Source organism: Eleginops maclovinus, chromosome 22 (assembly GCF_036324505.1).
Source record: "Eleginops maclovinus isolate JMC-PN-2008 ecotype Puerto Natales chromosome 22, JC_Emac_rtc_rv5, whole genome shotgun sequence".
NCBI classification, from domain to species: domain Eukaryota; kingdom Metazoa; phylum Chordata; class Actinopteri; order Perciformes; family Eleginopidae; genus Eleginops; species Eleginops maclovinus.
The window spans coordinates 7,862,356-7,875,234 of NC_086370.1; the positions used below are offsets into that span (position 1 = coordinate 7,862,356).

Below are 12,879 nucleotides of genomic sequence, written 5' to 3' on the forward strand. Positions count from 1 at the left end.
ATTTTGCGTATTTCTGAATGTAGACTGTTTAGAGATTTGTTTTCATGTGAGAGAGCGTCTATGTGTAGCAGACCTTTTTCCCCTTGCACATGAGCCATAGCAAAAGCAAATATACCAGTCTGAGCAGTTATAACGGTCGCAGTGGATGGTCTACAGTGTGGTGTTAATAAAACGCATTCATTCCTATCGTTTTTCTTGTCATTTTTAATTTTTTTACGACAAGAACAGTTCAACAGAAAATAACATTTACTAACTTTAAAGTACAAAGTCATTGGCACATAAGACACTAATTGTGACAGAGCGACACATGTGAATGTTTAATGGGATAACTGGAATGGTTTCTGAATAATTACTCAAATATTACGAATTTTACGTGTAAACATTTATTTTTCCTTTGGCTTATAATCTTATTTATTCACCAATTGCAAAACCAGCACCACCATATTTTTTATAACCACGTAGGAACCCTTTGTAGTACACCTACCGCTACATTATTCACAATTCACTGAAGGTAATTAGTTCATATTCTTTGGATTTGCAGGTCACATCCTCAGCAATTTCTCAGTGAAATTAATAAATGAAGAGCACTTCAGTTTCCACTGTTGAGATGACTGATGAAGCACGTGTCTCACATCAGTGATGCCTGGTCAATGAAGGTGGCCATGGTGATGTCTCGCTGGGACAGCCCCCCACAGTCATGTGTGCTGAGAGTAATCTGGACCTGGTGGAACAAAAAGGAGCATATGACTAGAAAATTACTTTTTTCTTTAGTAAACCTCACATTGAAACCAGCCAACAGCATATTCCTCCCTAGCTTTCTCATTGACTAACAATAAAGCCAAAAATGGTGAATTGATTTTGTGACAAATATCCATCCCTGCCTTATGTCAGCTGAAGTGTGGCCCTAAGCAGCCAAAGTGCCATTTAATGTTTTCAGCAAGTATGTTTAAAGTAGACGACGAAAGCTGTCAACCCTGCACAAGTTAAAATGAAGTCTACCTCAAATGTAAGTTAAATAAATATGACCTTTTATTACATTTAAAAAAGGCAGTGTGCGGTCGTTTTTTTGTTTGTTACCTGTGCCTCATTGCATCAAGCTGTCCAACAACACAGACATGATCTCTTTAGCAAACAGTTGTTTTGCAAACATGGTTAGCGTTCACAGTCATGTTCCAGGCTAAGGTTTCGGGCCACCTAATGAATGTAAATTCAATATTCACTTTATTTGAACCCTGTTTCTATTCCTGAGGGAAATATCTCACTCTTAAGCCAATATGCTACACTAGGTCCAGCTGCGACTAGCTGGTTAAGCTAACTGTGTCTACCTCATGGATGTTTGGTATAGCGTGGCGCTAAACAGTTTTAAGGGACTTCTTCAGAGCTTATGGGCAGAAAACATCTGCCTACTGCTTCTTGAAGCGATGGTGGTAAGTAAAAGTGAACCAGAGCAGTAAAGTGTGGGTATTTTGAATTGCTTTAGCTATATAACATTGTATTGAAATGCAAGTGGACGCATTTTAAATCCGGTAGAAGTTGTGTTGAATTAACTTCCGTTAAGAATTAAGTCAGCTAAGTGCTTTAATAAGGTTACATGTCTGTCAACGTTTGCTTCATGATTTTGCATTTATTTATTTTTGTTATTTAAAAGGCATTTGACGCTTTTGCACATGGACACAATACTTGACTCTTCTTCAGCAGAGAGCCAATTAGGAGGCCAGCCTATTTAGTTTACTGATGACCAAAAATGCAATCAATCATGAACTTTCTATTTAACACCTTAGGTTTGTACATTAATTTCCTTTGCACGAGTTTGCATTAGTCTTTAATACCTTATTATAGACATTGAACCATTCAGGATGATGGTCCATCTTCTCAGCTTGTAAAGCCACTCTGGACATGAAACCAAAAGCCTTAAGGAAAAGAACATGATGAAGTCATGCATTTATATAATATACAACAGTTACTAGATATTTCAAATCTATATTATGAATTATATTATGAACCTGATTGAAGTCTTTAAAAATAAACTCTTTGTAAATGGCGTCCCGTGTCCCGACTTCCACCCACTGAGCGTTGCGGAGCAGGGGGAGAAGGTGGGCCCTCTCCTCCTCAGACAGACTCTGAATTTTACCAGCCTGGTAGGAAAGAGCAGAGGGAACAGTTACAGCAGATCTGAGAGGGGCAGCTTCACAAACACAAACTGTGATTGGTTGCACAGGATCCCATCTGGAAACAATGAGAGGCTGCATTCCTGGTTTAAAAAACTAGCTGGTTCAAAGGTTTGTGATGGTGAGTGACCCCCCCCCCGGGTCACTCAGTTCCTAATCTTGACACATGATGCAGGGTCACATGGATTTAGAGTTGCTCGTTTTATTCAAGGTAGACTCCACATTTTAACAGCATTGTCAACCGTTCACAACATTCCCAAAAATCAGGTTGAATTGCACAATCGATACGTGACTTATGAAGACTTTGAGCACAGATGAGCGTTCGTGCTTATAAACTAGAGCAAGCAAATGCCCCGATCATAGCCTGAAACAGATTAATGACATCAACAGGTATCATAGCAACACTCTAATCTGCTCTATCAGTGGAGCGAATGGGCAGCACACAGACAGTACTCACTGGCTCAACCCTTGTCTATTTATCACGCGCTGTGGCTTAATGCATACACAAAGGAAGGGAAATGTGCAAATGTCAGTTTTATCCTTTCAGAATAATACAGGGCACTCACTAAATGTATCCATCTGTAACATAAAACATGATCTAGATTAGTTTTAGTCAATCTAGTAGACTAAAAATGGCAACAGGTGTGTGAGCATTAGGCAGCCCTCACACACTGTAGGGAGTTTGTGTACTCACCATGTTTGCAGAGGGTTTTCATGCACAGAGGTTCAGCTGCAGCTCCCTGTTGCACAGACCTGTGGAGCAGCCAGTGAGAGTGACTGGAATCCAGTCTGACACATGAGCCGTAGGTCCTGCTTAGCTGCCCCTGCAGAAGCCTGCGCAGAAATCCTCCCCCCTGACAGCACGAGTTTAATCATAAACTGTTCTCTGTTGGACAAGGCATGCATGAGGCCAGCTATTGTGTCAGCAAACACTGCTGCACCAGCAGTGTTTGTTTGATGGAAGAAACTGTCCCTTCTCATCTCTTATGTATGAACACATGGACTAAAACTTTAGAATAATAGAACACTGTTAATGATGTCTCTGTTTAACAAGACGGCATATTTTAAAGCAAGTGCTGCTCTTCAGCTGACTAGAGTTCATGTCAAAGGTTAATGAGCTGCTCCTGCGAGATTGCCCCGGTGAACTCATCTGTCACGGAGAGCGCTCAGGGAAATGAACTGCTTAATGAAATGAGGAGAGGCAGAGGATGTGACAAGTGATGTCACATTTCACAGTTGGCTTGGTGGGGAAATGATAATAATGCTTCAGTGTTTAGGTTAGAAAGGCAGGCTCTGATTGAGACAAATTATGATTGGAGTGAAATAGTGGTCTAAATTGTGGTAGGAAATATAGCGAATCCCTCTTATGCCTGCAATATACACACTTCTATAAGATTGAGAAGTTTCCATCAATAATGCTTTTTTTATTTATCATTTCTAGAACTACATTGCAGACTCATTTTGCGCCAAACGTGATTCAAATAAACGAATCACAAACAGTTTAAAGGAACCAGTAACAATGTGCGCCCTTTTGCCCTTTGACTGCTTTTTATTAGTGCGAGTGTTGTTAAGGTGAGCAGTATTAGCTGATGTTTTCAAGTAGCAACATGGAGCCCAGGACACTACAAGCAAGTCTAACTTTGTTAATACTTGTAACCAGCTGCTATGGAGGACACTTAAAATCAAGTGAGTCTTCTAGGACACAGTTGGGGGGTCTTTCTTGTGTTTCAAACTGTCAATAGTCTTCCTGCAGTTACAAGTTGACTCAGGAGGCCAAGAGCAATCATTTTATGCCCCAAAAACATTTGGACTCTCCGCTTTTTCTGTCAAACAATATTTGTTTTTCATAATCCGGGTTAACATTCAATTACGACAAATAGACCTGCCGGTTGTATGAGACTCTGTCGATAATATTGACTCGATGTCATGATCTTGATAATGACAGTGACCTGATACACCCTTGTGTTTTATATTTATGATGTACAAAATGCTTTGTGTACACCATAAATCAGTGCCGCTTTTAATCTATGCAGGGCCCACTCTAAAAATGGACCAGGCTTTGTTAATATTTCACAACCAGCTGGCAGAAGAAGTGCAGGTCTTCTACACATCAGATTACTGCTACAAGGTAAATCATAATACACAGTCTCTGTTGCCTCTCTTGTCTAGGTTGTACCAGATATCAATAAGTCAGCAAACTTACTAAAGTTCACCGTTTGTCATTTGAAGAGGTTCACAGGGAAACACAACATATTTTGAGATGTACATTTCTCCCCCAGATCTTTCCAGTTATTTAAAAGGTTAAAGGGGTACAATTTGCGCTCAAATACTCAACATCTGTGATATTCTTTAACACTGCATCGTGCAGCCTCCATAAAGCAACGGAATAGCATCTTTCAGTAGACTTCCTGTTGTTGCCTGTTTATTCTCCATGTCCTTAAATTGATGCAGTCTTATTGTAAAAAAAGTAGAATTACATTTAAAGGTGACTTAGTCTACTATTTATTTATTTATTTAGTCTACTGCTTTTTTTGGATGTAATGGACATTTCTTCTAACCTCAATGAAGGTCATTCCTTACTTTTCTTTTACTTGTAATTAAAATAAATTAATATGCACTTGCAACGTTTTTGTGTTATTGTCCACATGAGAGATTAGTAGTTTTATAAAAAATCCTTATTTTTTGCACTCATCTTTTAGAATGCCACAATTGCATTCGAGTCTACATACTACTTGTGTAACTTACAAATAAACTTAGAATATTAGAATTTTAATTTTTATAGAAAAAATGTAGAATTCTTATACCTTTGATCATCATGATCCCATCCCTTTAAGTCAGTGTTTCACCTGTTTTCACATCACAGTGTCTATACCAGCATTTGGTCTCCGTAATGCCCAACAACAACAATGCATCTGCTGTGATCAGCACGAAATTCACTCTGACTATGCAAGTGGACTCACAGCCCAGGAATGCGACTCTCTGCAGGTAACAAGTTAAACATTCTAACAAAGCATCAACCACATTAAACCACCGGCAATCCCTGGAAGTAAAAATGCTGATTGGTTTCCTGTTTATGCATCTTAACTGCCTGTGGGAGTGTATTGCTCTGGTTTCCACCCATAATATAGTGTGGTGGCATCCAATGACTGCCTCAGCAGTCTGTAAGATTATTTACAGGGCTGGGGGAGTCATCCTGACCTGCTTTCTGGACCTGAGTGATGCCCTCCCTTAAACTACCTCCCCGGGAATCGATCAGCAGCCTTTTTGGGGTTAATAAGACCTGACATTCCAATATTGATGAAAAGGGCTCATTAAAGCGTCAAAGCTGTGCATGTCCTGTTTAAACCTCAGCGGGGATGTTAACTTGAGACAGTCGCCATATTTTTCAACAAACACCACTGACTAGTCAGAGGTTTCCATTTTGAGGTCACCTGTAAATACAGGGCAAGATATTTGGTTGCAACATGACAAGCCTCTGGTGCCTTTTCTCGCCCTCTTAGAGGTCTGATCATGCGCTTTTTAGATCAATGCTGAGGTCTCTAACCAGACTGCTGCCATTGATTTCCTTTTCCCCTTTGAAAAAACACTCCGAGTGATAGCTAGTATGTCATCCCCACAGTGGATCAATATGAGCATGTAATGCATGTTTTTTGGGGCCCTGGAACTGGACATGACAGGAACAGAGGGACGCACTTTAAGTCAGCAGACACTAGGTGGTGCTGCTGAGCTTGCAGAGATCGCAGTTAGGTTGAAAGGAAAACAGCAGAAAGTGGATAAAAATTACCCAATCTCATGTTTCTAAGGGAATATAGTTTTACAGGGGATCATATAAAAATATATTGAAGTTTTATGTGCTTTTAGGGGAAGTGTGTCTCAATATTTCACTGTTTTGGATGCAGGTGGAGTCAGACATATGGGGAAGGTGGTCATTACTCTGTTTGGATCCAGATTTCTGAGTCTGCCGGTAACCCCAGCTGCACTGACGCCATGGATAAAAGCCCAAACAACGTCTACCTGCGTAAGTGAGCGACTCTGAAGAATACATGATGATGACCTTCAGTTATCAGTTGCTCCGGTTTTAATAGAAAATTGAGACTGTTGTGATTTAAGCCACAGTGACAGTGAAGGAACCTGGGTCCACGCTCAGGCCAAGCCTTTGATCCAGTCCTCCTTACTTAATCGAGTCAGCAAAGAATCACTCGGCCTGTCCACGTTTACTGAGCAGCAATACTCGCGCATCTCCAGGGACATGATGTGTATTGATCAGATAAGACATGCCTTCTTGAAAAGGGATAAAAGAAAAGCTTTTCTGTTTGTTTTGAAGGCCCTGGCTCCGCGTGGAGGATTGTGGGTAATACATTAGGGAGTGTGGAAGGATTAGGGCGTAATGGGATTTTGAAAGCGTCTCTCTCCATAATGTACACTCTACTTAACAATATTGCAGATTATGTTGTAGATCAGACTTTTAAGGCCAAGTAGCCATTATCCAAGCAGATATATGGTCAGCGTGACGGCACCCCTCACAGTATGATGAGCTTCCATTAGCTCCGCAGACCAGTGATTATACAAGCTCCCCATAGGACTTGCTCGGCTTAAGTAATGGTCTGGTCAGCAGCTCAAGACGGGTTAGAGGTGCCCTCCTAGGAAATTCAAAGTTTACTTCCGATTGATTGGCTGTGGGGCTTCATGAGGTCATTTGATGGGTGCGGTATTCTTCAAGGATATGTTTCTGTGTGACCACTATCAGATCCACCCTTTAATCACGTTAGTAATGTATTCTGCATTGTACCACAAACCACAAGTCACCTGCTTGATTCTCACAAAGAAATCCAGAATATCGACTGCCATCAAGTGTTTGTGTGACTTTAACAGACGCATCAATGAGCTGCAGTGGTTGTTTTCAAATACCTCTTTTACTTTTCCTATTTATCTGGCAATAACTTAACCAAAGAGCGAGCATGGCTGTTGCAGAGATTCAGTGTTGTTTCTCTTCATGTGCCGAGAGCTTTATGGTGTTTTTATGAGTGAGCAGCAAAGATGCCAGGACTTTCCCGAGGTGATTAAGTGACCACTCTTTGTTCAGGTTGGATGTCATAGTGTGGATTCAGCTCAGGTTAAAATGGCTGCCTTTTGTTTGTTTTTCCACCTAAGACAAACGCGGCGTGTACTTTCCCATTATTTCAGTGCTTTGACGCAATAAGGACATACTGATGTCTCCTGAGCCTATGTGTTATTTTTCTAATCAGAAGCACTCCTGTAAAATGTCTGTGTGTATTCAGTGCTGTTTGGGAGGATGGGTGAGCAATGGTGTTCCAAAAAAGATGAAGATCATAGTTGTTCTGCTCCTTAAATAAGCCCTAACTCATGTTCTAAAGCTGAGTAGACTAAATGCTTTCTTTAGCAAATAAAATACATCTTATCTGCAGTGTTTGTGCCTTACTGTGTACCTCATCTTGACCCCACTCCTGTCAATGATGCCCTTAGGCAGACCAGCTCTTTCCCTCTGTTTTTGTTTTCTCGTCCTTGTTCCAGTGTAGCCTTACATTTTTTTTTTTTTTATGCCTGCAGGCTTAGATTACCCAGATGGATAGTCGGAGAGTTTTCCATTAGGTCCTTGTTTGTCACTTGAGGGATGCCCTTTGACACTGTTTGACTGACAGAGAGCCACAAGGGAGTCCAGAGGCGAGCGGAGCAGACAGTTTGGACTGCTAATCAGTCCTTTTATCCCCAGTCAGATCCTATTCTGACAAAGATGTACAGTATAGAGCTCCTGACATGGACTTCCAGACCATCTGAAACATTTTCCCTATTTTGTATTCCAGCTCTTCTGGTGGCTGTTATCTTACTGGGCATAATCGCTCTCTTATTCGCTGTGGCACCCTACATCTACAGGTACATATGTTTTTTACATCATCCACTATGAAAATACCTTCCTTCATTGAGTACTTCGCCATCTGAACTCAAACCTATCTCATTTATAGGAGGCGTTGCTCCTCAGGATGTATTAAGTCCATTCGATGCCAAGGCTTAGTAGATAATGTAAGTACAATTCTGCTTCTAATGATCATATTAGAATAATATCTTAGTAAATGAATCGGTGAGACAGGGATGAGTGATTTAATTGATTGGATTTGGATCAATTATAAACCAATCAAATGAAACGAAAGTGAAAATCTCATCAATATCGACTCTACATTTTGGACATCCTAAGGATCTCAGTATGGACATATAAATGTTATATTTATCGGTAATGTGGGTAGTTTAAAAGGCTTGTTTGGTCCCTTAACTCATGGATATTAAGCGTTAAGGGAGAGCACTGCACAACAACTGCTCCACCTGTATTTCCTTACTGCAGAAAATGATTTTCTTCTTTATATTCAAACATAAAATTAGCCTTAGTCCAACAGTAACATTGCAGTATTTCCATTGGCCAACTTGGCAGCCTGGGATGCATTCCAAAATTGCTATGAGACTCCAGTCATCAAGACGTTTGGGAGACACTAATGGAATGATTGATACAAATGTTAGCAAAGCCAATTGTATAGCAGACTTACAGGGAAGAGATAGAGCGCATATCCGTCCAATCATCTGGCTTGATGGCAAGAGCTCCTGTGTAATTTTGGTGAGCATGAATGGCTCCTCTCATTCTTCCAAGCACGATGTCTCTGTCTTCCATATGCTGTGTGTTTGGCATGCAGATCCATCATAACATATTAACGTTGGTATCTTCCTGCTCTGGCTCTTTAAACTGCTGCGTGGAGGCCAGCGAGTCAGGCTAATCCAACCGAAAGGGCAACAGGCCAGTGTCCTCTCAATGCTGCCTTCACAGACAGAGGGGGAGAAGAGGCGCCGACACACCGAACAGAGGATGACCCAGGATAGAAAGATGGCCAACATCATTTTAAGGAGTTTTGACCCATTTGGCAATTGGATTTGTCAACATTTTTACATGTCGGGACAATTATAGTTATAAAAACGTTCAACAACTTCAAATTGCATACAACATTACTTTTCCTATCTTAAAGTTAAAAAACTAAGCGTACAAAACAATGTGATCACGTCAGGAGACAGAGCTTTAATTCTCACATAATAATAATGATTCACTGCTACAGACGAGGGTCATTTCATACTTAATGCCAATTAGCAGTCTCAATTAAATAAGCTCTTGTAATTAGCATTTTCACATATAAGTATTCAAAGCAACATGAAGTCTCCTAAGAGAAAATAAAACTAAATTATTTAAAGCTACAAGCACTAATCAATATTTTTGTATCAACATTGGATCAAATGACTACGTGAAAGGGGAAGGGCTCACATATTGGCGACCCGACACAATGTTATTATTTGACTCTGCAGTTCCTTGCAGCTTTTTAGCATCCTTCAGTTTATTGTTTTGTTCAGTTTTTCTGCTATCTTTAACATAAATACTTTTACTGTTGTCCTCTATTTGCGAAAACAACTGTCACATTTCTTTAATATGCTAAATTTAAAACAATGCGAACACTACTACTCTCTTCCCTCACATTTTAAAGGCATTCAGACAATGATTCTTAGTTTCAGGTCGTTATACGCAAATTAAAACAAAGCTATAAATAAAGAAATGTTCTGCCAATAAATTCTCCTGAATCCTAAAAAAACTGGTCCAATAAGATCTTGCTACTACATTTCTAATATGTGTGAACAATGTTAAGTTACTTAAAGTATTTGACATATTGTTCTACCCTAACAGGATGAGGCACAGGCTTGTGAAGTAGAGGAGGAAAAAGCCAAACCGAAACGTCTGCGCTCACTGGACACTTTCCGAGGGTATGTCCGCCATCAGTAACCATCCCATTTATCAGTCTATCAGCACATGCGGCCCGTTCACATGCTATGTCGTTTTGGAGCAGTCTGAGGCATGATGAAGATCTACAGGCCCATCATAATGAATAATTACAGGGTTCACAGTCTGGCCACATGCTCCCCCAAAGCTTTTGTTATCAGGCGGTATAGCTTTGGGCATGATTTCTGATATCAGTGCGTCTCGGCTTTGGAACAGTGTGTTGCTGTTGGACAGGAGTGATGCATGTGATTGAATCTGGACTCCCTGCTCGCCTTAATTGTGGCCTGGGGGTAGACACAAAGCACGCCTCTCTGGAAACAGGATGCTGGTGTGGCTTTGACCTCCCCCTAGCCAAATAATTGATGTAATAATACCGTCAACATATCAGCACACATCCACACGGCCATAGATCTCCTGCCAAAATACAGAGCGAGAGGAAATCCAGCAGCACAGAGGCAGCGTCCAGCAGACAATTGGCATCTTCTCCATCTGTGGCTTCCTTTTGGATGAAAAGCCATCTGAAACCAATGTACTGAATTCAAAATACCACATTGTTTTATTTAGTCTGGGAGTGGAATTGGTTAAATACACTTAAAGAGGCCTCAACATGATTTTTGTGGTTTTCTCTTTCCTTTAGTATGTTATATAGGTTTGTGTGCATATAAATGGTCTTCAAAGGCTAAAATTCAATGCCAGAGGGACTCATAATTCTCATAACTGACAACACACTTAATCAAACCGTGACTCAGCGCTCAAGATTAACGCTGCGTTGCCTCCTCAGCCCTGTGACTTATGATCCATACTCCCTGATAAGTAACAACTTTCTGCGGAGAACAGACACATCATCTACCATAAATGCTGAGACATTTCTGATGGCAAAATGCTTTTTCTCCTGAGCTGAAAGGTTTTTCTGATCATTGCTCAGGCTCCATTGACATGATATACAGAGAACAGTGGGGTACGGTTGAACGTTAATTTTTCTAAAAGGATTTGCATTTTAATCTTGTGCCACACTGCTAAAAGCCTGTCACCAGTTCCCTTGCTGTTTAAAATCGCACCGTCAGTACTTCATACAACAGAAGGAACAAGTATTACAGCAAAACAATGGATTGTCGGTTGCATTAACACCAGGTGGCTGATTCATTTTGTTCCTTATTTTGACTAAGCTCCAAGTTTTCCTCCGATTCAGTTTCAGATATGCTCTGATGTTTGGCCACACAAAAAAAGGAACCTTGGCATTCCCACTCGAGCAGTCATTTATTATGACTAGATTGGATGTCAGTGTATTTGATATGGCCAGTGCAGAAGGTAACTCAATACCCTGCAGTGATAGAGTGTAACTATCCATTTGCAATGGGGAAATGTACTAAGCTAACACTCTAATTGGTAATGCATGTACAGTTATTCAAATCAAAGAAGTCCATCAGCGTCCATCAGCGAGTCATAACCAGTTGTCACTGATACGAGAAAGACATGTATATCTGTAATCCGTTAGCTATAAATCACATATACTGATTCCCAGGCATGAATAAAGTCTATTACTGAAGTGTCACATTCTCATTGGAGAGCTTCACAGGGATATTTACAACTTCAACCTGATTAGTAACCAGGAAACACGCCTGTGGAGCTTTAAGCAGGATATTGTATTAACTTTGTGCAACATAAAGCAAAGTGATCTCCGTTCCCATCATATTAATCATAGTTTCCCTTCATCACAATTAGCAGACACCGGTGACGCCTGTGTACTGCATTGGAAATGTGATCTGCCTAAAATAGAGCTCTCATTCACAATGAGAGTGTTTTGATTAAATAAATGGCCAATAAGCCCTGATATAGCAGGGACTTTTACCAGGCTCCCATGTGGCCAGAGATTTAACCTGTGTCTTTGTCACTATGGCGACTAATGGATATGTTTGTCGAATTTTAAACGATAGCCGGCATGCAGATGTGTGCGTGCGTGAGAGAGATTAGTACACGGACACATGCAGCCAGGTTTACCTTACTTTAATAGCCCTTTTGAGACGATAGTGGACCGCTTTAAGATCTTGTATCAGCAGGTTGGGGCTAAAAGTGCAGTAATGGCTTTGGTGCACCTCTTAATTGAATCTGGGCAGAAAACAAGAGGAGGCAGAGGTAAATACTGTGCCTCTTATCAGAGAGTCTATTTCTTAGAGGTTTTCCTAATCTTATTGTGTTATTTTGTTTGATTGAATAAAACTTGGATTAAAAGCACAAGTTCAAGTTTTTAACATTGCTAAAGAATTGAATCTGCCTCTGAGCACCCTCTATAGACAAGACCACACAATGTACATTCCTCCCCAATTTGTGTTGTGTAATGGCCCCCACTCAGTTTCTGACATGCAACACAAACACCTCCCCCCCTGTGTCTGATTCGGTGAAGCACTCCATCACGTGTGCTGTGTTTCAGCAGCCTTGGCCAGTGCTAAAGCATAAAGTGTATCATATATTAGAAGCAAAGTCTTTAGTCAGCACTCCTGCTTGAGGAGATCCAGAGGACAAGTGTTCATTTCCTGAGTGATTCATAATGCTTAGATTGCATTACCTTGCATTTGGAGAGTGTCAGAATAAAAAGCCCCTCCTCTCTCCTCTTTAACTTTAATTCACAACCGAATATTTTATCAGACTTATAAGTTACATGATAAGAAAAGCAGCTATGATACGACACAGTAATGCTTTATTCACAACAGTTTTAACCCAAACTTCCATCATTTACTGAATGAAAATGTGTCCAATTGTTGCTGAATAACCCAACAGTGCTATAGTGCTTACTCATCGTAGTGTTTTTGTAGGTTTTCCCTGACAGTGATGGTGTTTGTGAACTACGGTGGAGGAGGCTACTGGTTCTTCCAACATGCACCGTGGAATGGT

General features: G+C 40.6%; 2 protein-coding genes across 2 annotated transcripts in view; one reads left to right on the plus strand and one right to left on the minus strand.

The window, feature by feature from the left end:
- Window positions 1-186: 186 nt before the first annotated feature.
- Window positions 187-3,048, minus strand: pcbd1 (pterin-4 alpha-carbinolamine dehydratase/dimerization cofactor of hepatocyte nuclear factor 1 alpha). Its single transcript, XM_063874742.1, has 4 exons — window positions 2,863-3,048; window positions 2,004-2,135; window positions 1,830-1,910; window positions 187-721 (listed from the first exon to the last, which is right to left on the minus strand). The coding sequence occupies exons 1-4, from the start codon at window positions 2,863-2,865 to the stop codon at window positions 629-631; spliced, it is 309 nt and encodes a 102-aa protein (XP_063730812.1). The 5' UTR covers window positions 2,866-3,048; the 3' UTR covers window positions 187-628.
- Window positions 3,049-3,733: 685 nt separating this feature from the next.
- Window positions 3,734-12,879, plus strand: part of si:dkey-192p21.6 (uncharacterized protein LOC565246 homolog) — a 29,459-nt gene continuing 20,313 nt past the window's right edge. The window contains exons 1-8 of the mRNA XM_063875135.1: window positions 3,734-3,854; window positions 4,202-4,296; window positions 5,032-5,153; window positions 6,068-6,186; window positions 7,991-8,060; window positions 8,150-8,207; window positions 9,898-9,974; window positions 12,801-12,877. Of these exons, the coding sequence (XP_063731205.1) occupies window positions 3,758-3,854; window positions 4,202-4,296; window positions 5,032-5,153; window positions 6,068-6,186; window positions 7,991-8,060; window positions 8,150-8,207; window positions 9,898-9,974; window positions 12,801-12,877 (715 nt within the window). The 5' untranslated portion in view covers window positions 3,734-3,757. The remainder of the gene's footprint in view (window positions 3,855-4,201; window positions 4,297-5,031; window positions 5,154-6,067; window positions 6,187-7,990; window positions 8,061-8,149; window positions 8,208-9,897; window positions 9,975-12,800; window positions 12,878-12,879) is intronic.

Excerpts from the sequence above, each read along its gene's own strand:
- pcbd1 (XM_063874742.1), bottom strand. Across the intron at positions 1,911-2,003 it reads TTTTTAAAGACTTCAATCAG|GCTTTTGGTTTCATGTCCAG; the intron begins GTTCATAATATA and ends CTTTTCCTTAAG. Across the intron at positions 722-1,829 it reads GGTTCAATGTCTATAATAAG|GTCCAGATTACTCTCAGCAC; the intron begins GTATTAAAGACT and ends TTGTTCCACCAG.